The following is a 17923-nucleotide window of genomic DNA, read 5'->3' as shown; positions in this document are numbered from 1 at the left end:
TAGTATCTTAATGTCATTCTCTTGTAATTCTAAAATCTGTATCAGTTGCAAATTTCAATTCTCTTCATTTACTCCATGGTTTGTTTTTTGTCTACTAGTATATTTGAACACCCTACACTGTGTATTTTACTTTAATGGATTCCCTTGTAATTGTATCCACTTTCCTAACTCCAGGATGCAGTTAATTACCTAGAATATTTTCTTTATTCTTGTGAGTCTTGCTCTCATTTGTAAGGTGGGCTGAGCTCAGCATTCAGTTTAGACCTTATTGCTCCCTATTACTAAATAAAAGCCTTCCTCAGTACACCTGTGCCCTGGATATTACAAATTTCTCTCCTTGTGTCTGGAGCCCCATCATCTCTGTAGTCTACACAATGGAGTCCTGTCATCTCTGTAGTCTACACAATGTCTGGAGCCCTGTCATCTCTGTGGTCTACACAATGTCTGGAGCTCTGTCATCTCTGTGGTCTACACAATGGAGCCCTGTCACCTCTGTGGTCTACACAATGTCTGGAGCCCTGTCACCTCTGTGGTCTACACAATGTCTGGAGCCCTGTCACCTCTGTGGTCTACACAATGTCTGGAGCCCTGTCACCTCTGTGGTCTACACAATGTCTGGAGCCCTGTCACCTCTGTGGTCTACACAATGTCTGGAGCTCTGTCATCTCTGTGGTCTACACAATGGAGCCCTGTCACCTCTGTGGTCTACACAATGTCTGGAGCCCTGTCACCTCTGTGGTCTACACAATGTCTGCAGCCCTGTCATCTCTGTGGTCTACACAATGTCTGGAGTCCTGTCAACTCTGTAGTCTACAAAATGCACCCTAGCTTTGTTGGTATTCTTGGACTTTCAGCTACTCTGCCAAATAAAGGGATTCTACCTTATTCCACCTCACTTCCCCCATCATATATTGCAACCCCAAACTCTTGTGGCTTTAAGGAAGAACAATCACAAAGCTACTCTGAGTGTTTCTTATCTCAGGAAAGCTGCTTTTACCAGCTAATTCATCCAGAAAAAAAAAATGTTGTTTTATGTAATGCTAGAACAGAAAGTTTGTACCTTATTCTTACTATTCTATTTTTAGCTGTAAGTAGATGGTTCATATCAACCTAAAAGATCTTTATTAACTGTACTAGTGGAAAAATTGTCTAGTAAATGTAGTAGGGAAAATTACTTATCACAAATACTTAAAAAAAAAACTACAGGGGCCAGATATGGTGTTGCACACTTATAACTCCAGCACTCAGGAGGCTGAGGTAGGAGGATCCTGAATTCAGGAAACATTAATGTAGTTCATTGAAGAGAAGTATAAGCTGAATAAACCCTCTCCCATCTCATTTGCTTTTTGGCCATGGTGTTTCATTACAGCAATAGAACCCTAAGGAAGACAGGAAGGATGTAAGTTTATATTAAAGTAGTTAATTACATCAACTACTTGGCCTGGTGGTAATGGTCCACGCCTTTAATCCCAGCACTTGGGAGGCAGAGGAAGGTGGATCTGTGAGTTCGAGGCCAGCCTGGTCTATAGAGTGAGTTCCAGGACAGCCAGAGCTGTTCTATACAAAGAAACCCTGTTTCAAACCCCACCCCACCAAAAAAAAAAAATCACTTACTTGGAAGTTTCAGGTAAGCCAGCTGATAGTTCCAGAAATACAGATAAGTAATAACCTCGCACAACTCCATTTCCATCCTAAAGTAGGAAAAGAAATTATGCAAAACACACTACACATCAACTCCAATATAAAAATTAAAGCAACAATGAAGCCAACAAACAAAATTCAAACTAATATCTGATAACTGGGTTGAGAAATATATCTAAGCTAAAAAACCAATGAAAAATTTAAAAGCCCAGATGTTAGTCTGTATCAATTTTAAACTTTTATACATTAAAAAAGTAAAAAATCCACATTAACAAATTAAGGAAACTATTAAAAACTATAAAAATAGTTTTAACATATATTACTCTTTACAAATCAGTCTAGAGAAAGAACAAATGAAAAGAACCTCAATGAAAAAAGACAAATGACTATTTTCACTACAAGTGGATGAAAATGAGTATCAGCTATCAAAATGAGTACCTCATGAATATTAGGGAAGTACTCCACTGAGCTACATTCCCACACTCAAATAGGAATTTTTAAAATAAAGGGATGATATTCAGAATAAACAGAACTCCTACAACAGGAAAAGAAATAAACCTTACTAAAAATGGGCAAAAGATGTGAGTAGTTATGTCTATAAAAATATGCAAATAGTGGACAAGCACATGAATAGATGCCCTGCATCACTAATTATTAAGACATGTTAACTAAAATCATAATGAATATGACCTCACTAGTATTAGGACACTTTTGAAAATGTAGAAAGAAGAGCTGACAAGTCCATGAAGAAAATGAAACATTCCTGTACTGTTGATATTAATATGCAAATGGTGCCAAATGCTGTTTCCTTAAAAAATAAAAACAGAATTATTCTATGACCCAGTAATTCCACTTCTGAATATTTATCTACAAGAAAATCTGAAAATGGTTTCTTAAAAGAGATGAGTGGCATCTGTGTTAACAGCAGCTCTATTTACAGCAGCCAAGAGGTGAGGGTAGCCTGAGCTACATAGTAAGACCATCTCAAGAAAAAGAGGGAGGAGTAGAAAGATGGCTCAGTTGAAAAAAGAATCAGTGAACAAAATGTGAAATACACATATACTGAGGTATTATTCATCTTTATCAATGAATGAAAATTCTATGCTACCAAACAAACAAAAAAAAATAAATGGCGAACTTCAAGGACATTATGCTCATTATGCTCAGTCTAATAAGGCCAGTCATAGTAAATTACTACATGATTCATTCCACTTATGTATCACAGGAGTCAAATTCAGAGAATCAATGTGGAACAGAATCTATTAGAGGCGAAGAGAAGTAGAAAACAACACAGACCTATTTAATGGTGAGCAGGTCAAGGTTTGTTTAGTGTTTGTTTGTGGGAGCTGAGGACCAAACCCAGGGCCTTGCGCTTGCTAGGCAAGTGCTCCATCACTGAGCTAAATCCCCAACCCCTATTTAGTGTTTGGAGACGGGATCTCATGGACTAGTGGAGGCTAGAATGGAGTTCATGCTAAGGTTCAGGCTTGATTCAAACTCAAAGTCCTGTCTCTGCTTTTGTTTGGTTTTGAGATGGGGGTCTCAGTACTTAGTCCTGGCTGGCCCTAACTCACACTTGGACAAAACTGGTACAAAACACAAAACTACCTGTCTCTGTTCTGCCTCCAAATTGAAACATTCCACCGTGGAGAGTTCCTACAACTCAGCTAGGGGGTGCTGGTGCACACCTTTAACCCCAGCACTCGTGAAACAGAGGCAGGCATATCTCTGTGAGTTCCAGGCCAGCCTGGTCTACAAAGAGAGTTCCAGGACAACCAGAGTTGTACAGAGAAACCCTGTCTCGAAAAACCAAGGTTCCTAAGACTCAAAAGTAAACAAAACTTACAAGTCTCAGGAAACTAAAACCTAAAAAAAAAAAAAAACCCCACATGCCTCCTCTCCATGGTTATTGATGCAGTGAACAGTGATTCTCCCACCATTCAGCTGCCTGCAAGGGAGCTCCAGGGATGCAGCTTCTGCAATTTGATGCAGCTGCTTTTGAGTGATCCATGCTCTTGCAAGTAAAGCTCATCTATACATCTCTAAGTAATCCCAATAAACTCACTGGTTCATGTGGTTCACTTTGCTGGGTGTTTGTAAACCTCCAGGTCAATACTAATTTTGTCTGCTAACTCAGTCAGGCAACCCTAGTTTATCTACAGGATGTTGTAAACTCCTGATTTGATGATATTTTACTATTGATCTGTTGCATCTCTCTGCCATTTGCTGTTTATTCTTTGATTTTTGCTTGCTATATCATTAATAAATTTACTCAGTCTAAGCCAAAAGTCCGGCTATGCACAACACACAGTTGGCATAGTTGGCAAAATTCAGGAGATGCCCTTTCAGTTTCAAAGGAGCAAATGTTCCAGGGTTGGCAAGGAAGGAAATCCCTGGCCGGGAAGACCTCCTTTCCTGTGTGTCAGCTTGTGAATAGGCAAAACAGACTGGTCTTTGCGAAGGGTGTCTAGCAAGTTGAAAAGCTTTTGAGCCATGTCATGTTGCTCATGCTTTGTGGAGGAAGGGGAAAGATGGATGAGCAGCTAAAAGAACCTGGGGGCTCATCCATCCAGAGGACCAAATTCGATTCCCAGCAGCCACATGGGGGCTCATGATACACATAGGTGCACCAGCATGCAGATAAAACACCCATATACATAGAAATAATAAATCCTCAAAAAATTTTAAATTATAAAAAATAATAGGACAAATGATGTGACTATGACACAAAGTGACAAATACACAGATTTATCCATCTACTGGATGTGACTCCAGTCATTTCTTCTTTGTTTCTTGTGTGTGATAAATTATCTAGGATAATTCTGTATATTTGTCACTTTGTGTCATAGTCACATCATTTGTCCTATTATTTTTTGTAATTTTTGCAATTTTATTTAAAAATTTTTGAGGATTTATGGGCCCTAACTCAATGGGAATATATATAGATCCAAGAGTTCATAATACTTAAAATTGTAGCCTTCAGAAGAAAAGCTGGTAAACAAACTGGGAGAGGAAGAGAGATATGGGTGATAATAGTAGGTACCCAAATGAGAGAAGGGAAACATGGCAGTATGAAAGCTTTACGACATTAAATGAAAAAGAAATGACACAGGAAATGGCTCTCAATAGCTATCCACACCACAGAAGTAAACACAAGACATTTCACAAGAAAAGAACACTAATTCTTGCCAAAGGAACATATCTAATGCCAGACATCATGGTTTATAGCTGTAATTCCAGAATTCAGAATGCTACTGCAGAAGAATCATGAATTCTAGGTTAACTTAAATTACACATTAGGGATTAGGCCAGCCTGAGCTACATAGCAAGACCCTGTCATAAGGGGAAAGGGGGGAGGGGTATGGAGAGATGGCTCAGCAGTTAAGAGCATGCTGCTCTTGCAAAGGACCCAAGTACAATTCTCAGCATTCATATGGTAGGTCATAACCATCTGTAACCCCAATTCCAGGAGATCTGATACCCTCTTCTGGCCTCCAAGAGCACTGTGCTTACAAGGGGTACACACACACATACACATAGGCACTCACACATACACATAAAATTTTTTAAAGAAAACTTAATTTAAATATTTAATTCAATCTAAAATTAATATTTGATTTAATTTTTATATAAGTTAAATTAAATTTAAGATTCAACTCTCAGTTAAATTCAATCATTATATTTTTAAATGTGTTTTAGTACCTGTGATTTTCTTTTGGAGTACTGCATATTGCATGGCAGATAAGTACTCTGCAACTGAGCTACAAGATAACTATCTTTTTTTTTTTCTTTTTCCGGTTTTTCAAGACAGGGTTTCTCTGTGTAGCTTTGCGCCTTTCCTGGATCTCACTCTATAGACCAGGCTGGCCTCAAACTCACAGAGATCCGCCTGCCTCTGTCTCCCGAGTGCTGGAATTAAAGGCATGCGCCACCACCGCCCGCTCTTTATCTTTTTTTGTTGTTTTCATGATATTTACAAAATTTTAATTCCTAGCACTTACTACCATCTGTAATTCTAGTTCCAGAGTATCCAACATCCTCTTCACCAGGCACCATTGTGCTACACATACATACAAGCAAGCAAACACTCAAACATACAGAATAAAATAAATTTAAAAAAAATTTTTTAGCTGGGTACCATGGTAGTACAAGCCTTTAATCCCAGCACTTGGGAGGCAGACGCAGGTGGATCTCTGAATTGAGGCCAGCCTGGTCTACAGAGGAGTTTTCCAGGACAGTCGGGGCTACACAGAGAAATTCTGCGTTCCCCACCCACCAAAAAAAAAATTTTGGTGTTTTTTTTTTTTTGAGCTGAGGATCGAACCCAGGGCCTTGTGCTTGCTAGGCAAGCACTCTACCATTGAGCTAAATCCCCAATCCACCCCCCCAATTTTTTTTAAATATCTTTCAAAATTTTTTTATTTTATATGTATGAATGTTTTGCCTGAATATATATCTGTGTACTATGTGTGTGCCTGGTGCCCTGGAAGTCAGAAGAGAGTGAAAGTTCCCTTCATATTGGAGTTATAAATGTTGTAAGCTACCACATAGGTGCTAGGAATCAAACCCTGGTCCTAAAAGCAACAGTGTTCTTAACTGCTGATCCATCGCTCAAGCCCCTAAAACTGTCTTCAAAACATATTTTTCCCCCTTTAGACCAGAAATAAAATTTAGTGATGTTGGAGCTTATATATTTATATTTAACATATTTTTACAAATTTAGTAATAAATGGCATAAATAGAAAATTGCTAATTTCCATACTCCTCTATTAAGTCAACTAGTATAGTTCAAAACAATAAAGAAAAGCTCAAAATTGAGTTGAAAATTTAGAAATATGGAAAACTTACTGGGTAAACTTTTAACCTCCAGCAAAGTCCTGAAACTTGAAGAGGCGGGCTGTAAACAGGATCTGCTCTCTGGCGCAAAGTGCTAAAAAGAAAGAAAACCAACCAAATTCCAACATCAAAACTATTATGAAATGGCAAGAAGCAAAACCAAAAGCCAACTACACACCTTAAGCTCCTTTGTAAAATACTGAACAAGAGAAGGTGACTGAACAAGTCAAGCTGTCACTAAGTAAGCATGGATATACTTACATTATGAATTAATGATATGAAACATTCAGCAGTATCTTTTAAATCGTATTAAAACCCAACAAGAACTCAAAAACTGCCCATCTAAGGGAAACTCAATATTCCAAATTTAATTCTGCTTCAGTAAGCATTCTTTACTACTTCAAAGACAAAAACATGGGGAAATAACTTAATGGTACAACCTGTGTTTAACATGTACACAGCCCTAGCTCAATATTAAGAACCCAAAATGATTAAGCAAACGAAACAGACCACTTCTGAATAGCATAATTTTTTACTGGAGAAATAAGAATGTGTGTCAACCCTTAATATTTGTAGGGAACACTCAGCAAGGCTTTTAGCTACAAAGTTATACTATTAAAAACAACAAAATGGGCTGAGGAGGCAGCTTAGGTAGTAAAGATCCTTAGCAAACACAAAATCAAACAGAGAACCTAAGTTAAAAACTGTTAGGCATGGTAGCTTGCACTGGCAATCCCAATACTGGGGAAACTGAGACAGATGCATCCCTGGGCCTTGACGACCTGCCAGCCTAATGCATTTGCAAAGATTCTAGGACATTTACTGTTCTTTCAGAATACCTAAGTTCAGTTTCTAGCACCTACATTGAGTAGCTTACAACTGCCTGTTATTCCAGCTCAAGGAATCCGACACCCTCTTCTGGACTCCTTGAGCACCTGCACTCACACAGGGTATACTTACAGACACACACATACACATAATTTAAAAATAAAAAAGATAGCTGAGTGGTGCTGGTGCTGGCGCACGCCTTTAATCCCATCATTCGGGAGGCAGGGGCAGGCGGATCTCTGTGAGTTCGAGGCCAGTCTGGGCTACAGAGTGAGTTCCAGGAAAGACACAAAGCTACACAGAGAAACCCTGTCTCAAAAAACTAATAAATAAATAAATAAATAAATAAATAAATAAATAAATAAATAAATAAATAAATAAATAAATAAAAAAGATAGACAGCACCTAAGGTTGTTTTCTGACTTCCACACATGAAACCACACAAACTATACATACTAAACATACACACCAGCGCCAGCACCAGCACCACCATGGGGAAAAATAAATGGCTTTTTAGTTATCAGCACCTATTCCCATTATTTCCTGAAGATCTCATATTTTTAGTTTCCTTTGTCCTGTTCTCTCATAGTCTTTGTGATTTCATATATTTACTTCTAAGGCAGTATGATGGTGCATTCCTTTAATCCCAACCTGGTCTACATAGCAAGTTCCAAGGCTAGCTGGCTATACAGTGAGACCCTGTCTCAAAAAGGGGGGCGGGGATAGATGATAGACAACTGACTAAAGTTTCTAATTCTAGAGAAAATTAGCAAAGTAAAAAAAAAACAAACAAACAAACATGTAATTTAACAAAAGAGCCTCTGTATTTCTTACAATAATGGCCATTTATTTATTTATTTATTTATTTATTTATTTATTTATTTATTTGTGGTTTTTTGAGACAGGGTTTCTCTGTATAGCATTGGAGCCTGTCCTGGAACTCACTTGGTAGCCCAGGCTGGCCTGGAACTCACAGAGATCCACCTGCCTCTGCATCCCGAGCGCTGGGATTAAAGGCGTGCGCCACCACCGCCCGGCACAATAATGGCCTCTTGTCCATAACTCTTCATTTTTAGCATAGAAAAACAGGCACCCAGCAGCCTTTTTCCCACAATTTTTATTTCTTTTATACAAAAACAAAGTGTGCTCTCTTTTTAAATTATTTCTTTTGGTACAGGTGTGGTGGTGCATGCCTTTAATCCCAGCACTTGGGAGGCAGAAGTATGTGGATCTCTGAGTTCGAGACCAGGCTGGTCTACAGAGTGAGTTCCAGGACAGCCAGGACTGTTAAAAAAAAAAAAAAAAATCCAACAAAGAGGTCAGGTAGAAAATGTATGCCCAACTTCATGCACAGTCCCTTAAGATACTGCATGAAATGAAATTGCCTTTAGGTTATGTGTTATAATGTATACATGAAACAGAAATACATTTTGCTTTAGATTGAACCTTATGTAACCAAGATATCTCATTATCTATGTGCATTTTTCTCCCCGTTTTTTTGACACAGGATTTCTGTGTAGTCCTGGCTGTCCTGGAATTAGTTCTGTAGATTAGACTGTCCTCAGAGATTTGACTGCCTCTGCCTCCAGAGTACTAGGATTGAAGGTGTGCACTCCCACATCCAGCTCTATGTGCAAACATTTTAAACTCTGAAATCCAAACATTTCTGCCCTTTGAGATGAGAAATGAATCTCGGCAGGCAGATTCCAAACCAGCTCTGCTTCTAATAGGAAACTTTGGTTAAGAACTTCATTAGCTCACTCCTACCACATAGTAAGACCATCTTGGCTCTTACTTTGTGCATACACAAGAAAAAAACCAGTGTTCTCAAAACCTCTTACCTGAAGTTCTCTAATACAAAAGTAGCTGAATCATAAGATGGTACCAATTCACTAAAAAGAAACAAGATGAAAACATCAGTTATCTTAACTTACAATTTCCATTTAGTTAAAAAACAAAACAAGATCCTTGGTATTATCTTGAAAACTAGAAGGCAGTAGTACCTATAAAATATTTCCAAGTCTTTATTAAGCACAGCATTAAATCAAAGCAGTTCATAAACCATAACAAGTTTATAATTAGAATGGAGATTGAGCAAACATTTACTTCAAGGTTATTCACTAGCAAATACCCACTATACACTTCTGTTATTTTGTATAGTTAGTTGTAGGGATCCTCAAGCATGCTAGGCAAGCACGCTATCACTAAGCTATGGCTCCAGCTCTCCTATACTTTTATTAGAAGATTAGAATATATAATCGAGGGGAAACTGAGATGGCTTAGCACAGTATCACATTCTTGGCAAGGTAAGATGACATCAAGTAGCTTAAATTCCATATAATCTTCTCTAAGTCTAAAGAGAACTAACCTGTAAGCAGAGGATGAACTGAAGGATAATATATCTTGCTCCCAATTACCCTCAGATCATGTGGATAGTTTGTGGCATTGTCATTGAAACATCACTTAACATAAAGCTGAACTATACCCAGTATTATAATATGTAGTCATAATTTCAGTATGATTATAAATTGAACAACATAGACTGAAAATCATTTTCACCATACCTTCAGATAGACTGTACCTACAGTAATTTGTGGTGTGCCAGGTGAACATGTTTAGTACAAATAAAAATTATTCTAAAATTTATCTAAGTAAGTTGATATGGTAACCATGCATGCAGCTCGTAGAAGGTAGAGGCAAAAGGATCACAAGTTCAAGTCTAGCCTCAGTTAAATAGCAAGTTTGAGGCTAACCTAGGCTATATATATAAGGTCCTATCCCCAAAACAATAAAAGAATGAATTATCCAAACAGATGTCATATTTTCCAGAGTAGGAAGATGCACTTTTTATCCAAACTGATCTTGTCAAGCACTCCTATGAAGTCCCCAGTCAACGGCTGGCACTTCTTAGAATACTCACATGCCACACCTCTACATCTTTGTGCCTAATAAATCTTGACTACTGCTTCACAAGAAGTCAAATACCCAGAGGCCTGCTCTAATGTTTCCCAATTATGTACTCTTATCACCCAACATACAAAACCCCAATTAGCAAGACCAATGTAACTAATACCTGGAAATCTTTTTAAGAGACCACAAACTTAATAAGAACTCTAAAGGGATCATCTCAAAACAGTCTTCAAATTTCAACCAAAAGTAGTATGTTTTTGGCTATCACCTTAGATAATATATAATCATACAAACTGGTCAGTTTACCTACCAATTCACTATATCCTTCAAAATGTAAAGACTTCAAACAATCCTGTTTTCTGATCTACATGCTGTTTCTTTTGCTATGTGCTTATTCCAGTGATATGTGCTGTGTTTGCTATAACCCAGATCCAGAGCCCAGAAAATTCATATCTATCCCAGGACACTGTGATATTTCTACATATCTTATGGTTTCTACTGCTGTGATAAACACCATGACCAAAAGCAACTTGGGAAAGAAAGAATTTAATTCAGCTTACAATTGTACTCCATCTCTGAGGCAAGTCAAGGCTGAAAACTCAGGGCAAGAACCTGGAAGGCAGGAACTAAAGCAGAGGCCATGGAGGAGTGCCTTATTGTGCTTATTGTCCTGCTGCCCATGGCTCACTCAGTCTGCTCTCTTATACCGACCAGGACCACCTGCCAATGGGTGGCCCCCATCCAGTAACCTGAACCCTCTCACATCAATCACTAACCAAGAAAATGTCCTGAAGATCTGCCTAGAGGTCAATGAGACAGAGGAATTTTCTCAACTTAATTCCCACTTCCCAGATCTCTCCAGATTTGTGTCATGTTGACAAAAACCCACCAGCACACTCCATGTGTATTTCAAGTAGTACACATGTAAGTGCTGTGGAACTTCCATAGACACAATCATACAGTATATAGCACAGACCAGCCTTGATCTCTGTCTCAGCACTGCCTTAGCTTTTCATCGGTTCCCTTATTTCTCCTCCTGAGATTCCTCTGGTCATTATGAACAGATTCATGTCACGGTAGTGTCAATTCATCTGTTTTCACAGAATATGGGAGAGTAACCTCAAACTATCTCTATCCAGGCAATCTGCAAGTAACATATGTTTAAATGTTTAGACCACTGACTTTAGCAGAACACCAGAATAAAGGGAAGGAGAGGGGGAACCCAAAGGCATCCACCGAATGGGCTCCAGTAAATCTAGGTTCCCTTCCCAACTTGACCATTGCTCCCAGATATCTAAGATGATTATGAACTGACAACTTCCTCTATTTTTATGTCCTCTCTGAGGATACCTAAGCTGTCTTTTGATTACAATGCCCAATAATAAATAACGCTTCAAATTCTAGCTGAAATAATTCCCTTGTCTCTCCAATGTATTATTTTCATTAATAAACACATAGACTATTCTTTTATGAGTTTTGTTTATGTGATAGAGTCTCATGTAGCCCAGGATGACCAATCAGCCCATTTCAACCTCCCAAGAGCTGAGATTACAGGAGTGTGCACCACCACACTTTATTCTATAAAGTCTTAAAAGAAAAAAGCAAAACAAAACCACCAGTCTGCTAGGTGACATTTCCAGGGGAGATGCAATGTTATGCAGCAATTTCCTCCAATTTTGAGGTATTTCATCTCCCAGGAAAGTGTTTTAAAACAAAGAATTCAAAATAGCTTCAGGAAGTCCCTGAAACTGTCCAGATTCACTAGGCCTCTCCCTCCCAAGAGTAAACAATAGACCCCTGAGAGTCACTCTCAGAAAGGCCAAACTGTAAAGAAGATTCTTAGAGAAGCCCAGCTTCCTGGAAGGAGAAGAGACCAGCATAGCTGCCTGGAAGAGGTTCAGATCAACTACGCCACCTGACCTGAAAAAGACACAACCCAACCCATTGAGTTGTGCATTGTGCTCCAGGTTCCCAGGTTTGAGAGCTGTCACCCATGCTGGGGTGGGCTTTGGTGACGCAATTGTCACTGAGTCATTTTTGCTCCTTTAAGTAACCCCTTGCCCATATTCCTGTAATTAACCCCAGTAAGACTCACTGGGTCACCAAGCTGGACTTTGGTGGTAACTGTACTTAGGTCTGTCATGGGCTTCCTATCTGGGGAAAGTGTGTTGCATCTCCCTAGGGTAAGTCTTGCTACACAACATGGCCCCAACAAACAATTTGTCCCTAAAGTCTTTTCCACTACATGAGTTCTGCTTTTCAGAATGTCTGATACATATGTATCTTATACACACAAAAATGAGTAACAAATATTTGATATACTAAACAATTCAAGGTAGAATACTTCCCCAGTGAGCTTTTGTTATTCTTCTGCGTTTTCTATGTAATACCTTCAACAGTGCCTGGCATATAGTCATAAATATTTCACTGAATTTTTCTACTCCACTCTAATAATCATTAGTAGATGGAAGTAAAAGCCATCCAGTCTCATGACCATAAAAGCACAGAAAGATTGCATTGCACATCTAAACTTTGGTCTGTACCAATATCAATGAATGCTGGTGTTCCATAGTTGGTCATGAATTACTAGAGAGAAAGAGAATGATTCTCAAGCAAGGAAAGTTCAACATTTAATCATTAGGCTGGAAAGCATTGTTACTTGCTTGGTAAGTTGCCCAAAGTGGTAACAGGATGAGAATTTACCTGTCAATGGTTCCCAAACTGTAGTGGGGTTTTACTCACTGTATTCAAACCACATATTCTGAGGACTGCAAATGTAGCCTAGCATTTGGGAAGCCCTGATCTCAATCTCTAGCACCAAACAAATGAAGGACTAGAGTAATGAGTCTTGAGGCCAACCAGAGCAATACAACAAGACCATTTGTACATACAATGTTATCCTACATTGCAGAATGACATCAAGAGAAGTCACTGGATAAATGAGGCAAAGTTGTGGAAGCAGGGCCCTAATACAAGGAAAGTGATATGCACATGAGAATTAAAAGCACCATAGACTCATCTCTCTCCTTTCACAAACAGAGAAAACGTCCTATGAAAACAAGACCAAGGCAGATGTCTGTAACTTAAGAGGACTTGCAGACTCTTGTTTGCATTATTATCTTGGATTTCTTGCTTTCAAAAAAACGAAAACATAAATTTCTGTTCGCTTAGCAACCAGTCTGTTGTATTTTGCCATTGCTGGCTCAGCAAATTCTCTCTCTCTCTCTCTCTCTCTCTCTCTCTCTCTCTCTCTCTCTCTCACACACACACACACACACACACACAGAGAGAAACTTCATGTCAAGTAATCTCAGTGATATTCTACTAGTGAAAATTTTTTAAATTGACAACTTTCTTTTAAATAATTTTATTTTATTTTATGTGCATTGGTGTGAAGGCAGCAGATCCCCTGGAACTGGAGTTACAGACAATTGTAAGCTGCCATGTGGTTGCTGGGAATTGATCCCAGGTCCTGTGGAAGAAGAGCCAGTGTTCTTAACCACTGAGCCATCTCTCCAGCCCTAAACTGACAACTTTTAAAAGGATCTACTTTTTTAAAATTCTGTGTACAGTGTGTCTAGTTTATACACACATCTGCAAGTGCCCTCAGAGGCCAGAGGCCTCTGCTCCCTTGAGACTGGCGTCGTAAGGAGCTGTGAGCCATCTGATATTGTGTACTCAACTAGGGACATCTGGATGACACAGTGTTCTCCTAACCGCTCGGCCATCTCTCCTCCCCAGGTAGCCTGACAGTTTCTGAGGTAATCCCAAATGATCCTTACACTGATAAGACCCACTTAGCTGGGAGGTGGTGGTGCACTCCTTTAATCCCAGCACTTAGAAGGTAGAGGCAGAGAGATCTCTGCTGAGTTTGAGGACAGGATGGTCTACAGAGTGAGTTTTAGGACAAAGAAATCGTGCCTCAAAAACTAAAACTAAAAAGAAAATAAGGAAGGAGGGAGGGAGGGAGGGAGGAACAAAGAAGACTAATCTAGGATGGGAGGGGGAAGAGGAAGGGGGGGGGGAAGGAGGGGGAGGGGGAGGAAGAGGAGGAAGAGGAGGAGGAGGAAGAAAAGGAGGAGAACCACCACATCACTACTAATCTAGGATGGGTGTAGTATATGAATTTAATCCCAGCACCCAAGAGGCAGAGGTAGATCAGCCTGCTCTACACAGCAATTTCTAGGCCAGCTAAGACTATACAATAAGACCTTGTCTCTGGGATAATAAAAATTAATTTTTAAAATAATTTAATGACACAATGTCACTCTATGTATGCTGCTGAGAAGAATTTGAAGATTCAGCCCAAGCTGAAAAATCAAAAAAGATACCAGGATTGTAAACTTTTTCTACTAATTGCTTCCTCCTACTTCTTTTAAAATCTGGAGATTCTATGTCACCTACATAACTTTTTGGTATTCTATGTACTTTTAAGTTTTGATTAACAAGATACACATTAATTTAAAAGGCAAATAAAAGAATGAATAGGGCCTTTGAGGGGCACAGCAGTAAAGGCACTTTCTGCCAAACCAGACCGTCAGAATTCAATTCCTTAGATCCAAATGATGAAGAGAAAGGAGACTTTTCAAGCTGTCCTCTGGCCCTCAAGGGCACCACAGCTGAGGGTACCACAGCGTCCAGGAACCACTTCCTACCCCACACACAAAGGAAAGGAAGGAGAGTAGACACCCACGAAGTCAGTAAGATTAGTTGTTTTCTGTGGAAAATGGAGCTCCAGTTAAAGAAAACTATGTCTAATTCCCTCTCAGTTTCCCTTTACAAGAAAAGTATGAGCCCATCACATCCCTAGAGTTATGCTCTCTCCTTTCCACCCAGCAGGTTCTGGGAAATCCAATTCAGGCCGTGGAGTCAAAGAGCCCCACTGAACCAGCTCAAAGGCCTATCATGGATTTTGAGAACAGATTTATGAGTTCACTACATTATATTACTTTTAAGTACCTTAAAAGGAGATGGTTAGCTAGTAATGTTGGCACACACCTGTAGCCTCAACACTTGGGAGGTGGAGGCAGGAGGATCAGGAATTCAAGTCCAGCCTCAGTTACATAGTGAGTTTAAATAAGACTACCCTTGTTTACATGAGACCACTTCTTTTTTTTTTTTTTTTTTTTTTTTTTTTTTTTCCCCCGAGACAGGGTTTCTCTTGTGTAGCTTTGCGCCTTTCCTGGAACTCACTTGGTAGCCCAGGCTGGCCTCGAACTCACAGAGATCTGCCTGCCTCTGCCTCCCAAGTGCTGGGATTAAAGGCGTGCGCCACCACTGCCTGGCCGAGACCACTTCTTAAAATGAGTTAAGAAAAAAGCTTATTCAGCATCTCTTGGAGCCCCTTCCATGCTCCAGAATATTTTCTCATGTTTCCTTAATTAATCTACATTTCATCTGTTTAATTAAAAAAAAAAAAAGACAGAAAAGAAAAGGAAGAAAAAGAAAAATGGCTTATTGAAGTATATACCCTTATATACAAACTTAAAATGGAAATACAATTTTAAAACTGTCATACCTGGTAAAGTCTGGTGGAACAGGTGTGGTAACAAAGGATGCCATGGGTTTTCGGTGAACTTGCTGAAACATCATTAGGATCTCTGAGCTCTTAGATATCAGCTCACTCTTACTGCAAGACCGCAGCTATGTGAGGAAAAAAAGAGTATCTCAACCAACAAAAATACTGTTCAATGGCACTTCAAAATTTTCAATGAAAAGGGCCAGGTGTGGTAGCCCACACCTTTAATCTCAGGATTTGGGATACAGAAGCAGATTTTGAGTTTTATACCAGACTAGTCCACACCACAGTTCCAGGCCAGTCTGGTCTACATATCAGGATCCAGGTCAGTCAGGGCTACACAGTGAAATCTTGTCTCAAAATAAATAAAAGAATTTTCATTAAGAAAATTTGAGGCCAGGTATGGTGGTGCATACTTTAATCTTGTTGCTTGGAAGGCAGAGACAAGCAGATCTTTGTGAGTTCAAGGCTAACCTAGTCTACATAGTCAGTTTCAGAGCAGCCAGGCAACTAAGGACTGTTGAGGAGAATTAGCCTCTCCAAGGAATGAGCCCCCTAAACTACTGTCCAATACAAAGTTCAGACCTGAAGTTGATAGACCCCAGACCCAGGGTACTACCTTCTCAAGGGGGCGCCCCAAGAACCCAGACTCCAGTCCAGTTGATGCAAGAGCACGAGGTTTTTATTGAAGCGCTGTACAGTCAGGCAAACTCTTGTCCTGGGAGCAGGAGTCGCATCTTACTGCAGCCCCATGGGGGCTTTTAAAGGAAAACCCACAAAAGCCATAAGATTACAATTCCCATACAATTTCGTTTTACAAGATCATGATCTGATCACAGAGTGGGTACAGTCACGTCTGCATGTACATTCTTCCTGAAACCTCAAGGGGGTTATCAGGGCGGGAATGGAGTTTACACAAAGGTCACAGTGGTCCTTCCTGGAACACTTGCAACTATCCCAGTCACAGTTGAGCATATCTCTTAACAGAAATCTTTTTACATTGTTACATTGTTACAGGGGTGATTGAGTAGTGATTGAGTCAGGTGGCCCTTGGAACTAGTTTTTTTTTAGTTCCTTATTTCCTGGGGCTTGGAGTTATAAGCCTGAAGGGTTAGGGTCTTTCAAAGTCATACACACAAAAACCAAAAATGTACTACACACACACATGAACGCACGTGCACATACACAACAATAAAAATGAAAAAGGAGTTACCAATATGGGGAGGAGAAGGAATGAAACATGGGAGGGGTTAGAAGAAGCAAAGGAAAAGGGCTAATAATTTTATATATATATATATATATATATATATATATATATATATATATATGTATATATTTTTTTTAAGACACAGGGTTTCTCTGTGCAACTCTGGCTGTCCTGCAACTCCCTCTGTAGACCAGGCTGGCCTCAAACTCAGAGAGATCTGCCTGCCTCTGCTTCCCAAGTGATGAGATTAAAGGTGTGTACCACCACTGTCTAGCTTGTTTTTTTTTTAATTAATTACATTTAAAGAGTATTAAAAATAATATTTTTTTAAAAAGTGGATAATTACAAATCTAATTGTGGTGATATATTGTGTACCTAATAAACTTGCCTAAGGATCAGAGGACAGAGCTAGCCATTAGATTAGACACAAAGGTCAGGCAGTGGTAACATACACCCTTAATCCTATCACTCATGAGGCAGAGATCCATCTGGATCTCTGAGTTCAAGGCTAAACTGGAAACAGAGCCAGGCAGTGGTGGCACACACCTTTAATCCCAGGAAGTAATGTCTGGGAAGAGAAAGTTATATAAGGCATGAGGAAACAGGAACTCACTCTCTTTAGACTGAGGATTTTATAGAGGTAAGAACTAGTGGCTGGCCGCTCTGCTTCTCTGATCTTTCAGCTTTCATCTTGATATCTGACTCTGGATTTTTTATTAAAAGACCATCCAAGATTCGAACAATATCAATCAGGTTATTTAATGAAATTAGACTGGAGAGATAGCTCAGAGGTTAAGAGCACTGGCTAGTCTTTCAGAGGTCCAGAGTTTAATTCCCAGCAACCGCATGGTGGCTTACAACCACCTATAATGAGAACTGGTACCCTGTTCTGATATGCAGGCATATATGCAGGCAGGACACAGTACACATAATAAATAATAAATTTACAAAAAAAAGATTTATTAAGAAAAAAAGGAAAAGAA

The 17923-nt window shown here is 39.4% G+C and overlaps 1 protein-coding gene across 7 annotated transcripts in view; it reads right to left on the bottom strand.

The window, feature by feature from the left end:
* Positions 1-17923, bottom strand: part of Trim37 (tripartite motif containing 37) — a 137236-nt gene that overhangs the window by 78385 nt on the left and 40928 nt on the right. For all 7 annotated transcript variants that reach the window (XM_037201538.1, XM_037201540.1, XM_028878262.2 and 4 more), the window contains 4 exons: positions 15734-15858; positions 9147-9197; positions 6490-6571; positions 1615-1691 (listed from right to left, as the gene is read on the bottom strand). In XM_037201538.1, coding sequence (XP_037057433.1) covers positions 1615-1691; positions 6490-6571; positions 9147-9197; positions 15734-15858 — 335 coding nt within the window. The remainder of the gene's footprint in view (positions 1-1614; positions 1692-6489; positions 6572-9146; positions 9198-15733; positions 15859-17923) is intronic.

Source organism: Peromyscus leucopus, chromosome 8b (assembly GCF_004664715.2).
Source record: "Peromyscus leucopus breed LL Stock chromosome 8b, UCI_PerLeu_2.1, whole genome shotgun sequence".
NCBI classification, from domain to species: Eukaryota; Metazoa; Chordata; class Mammalia; order Rodentia; family Cricetidae; genus Peromyscus; species Peromyscus leucopus.
Note: the sequence above shows the minus strand (reverse complement) of the source record. Positions and strands in the feature narration are given on the sequence as shown.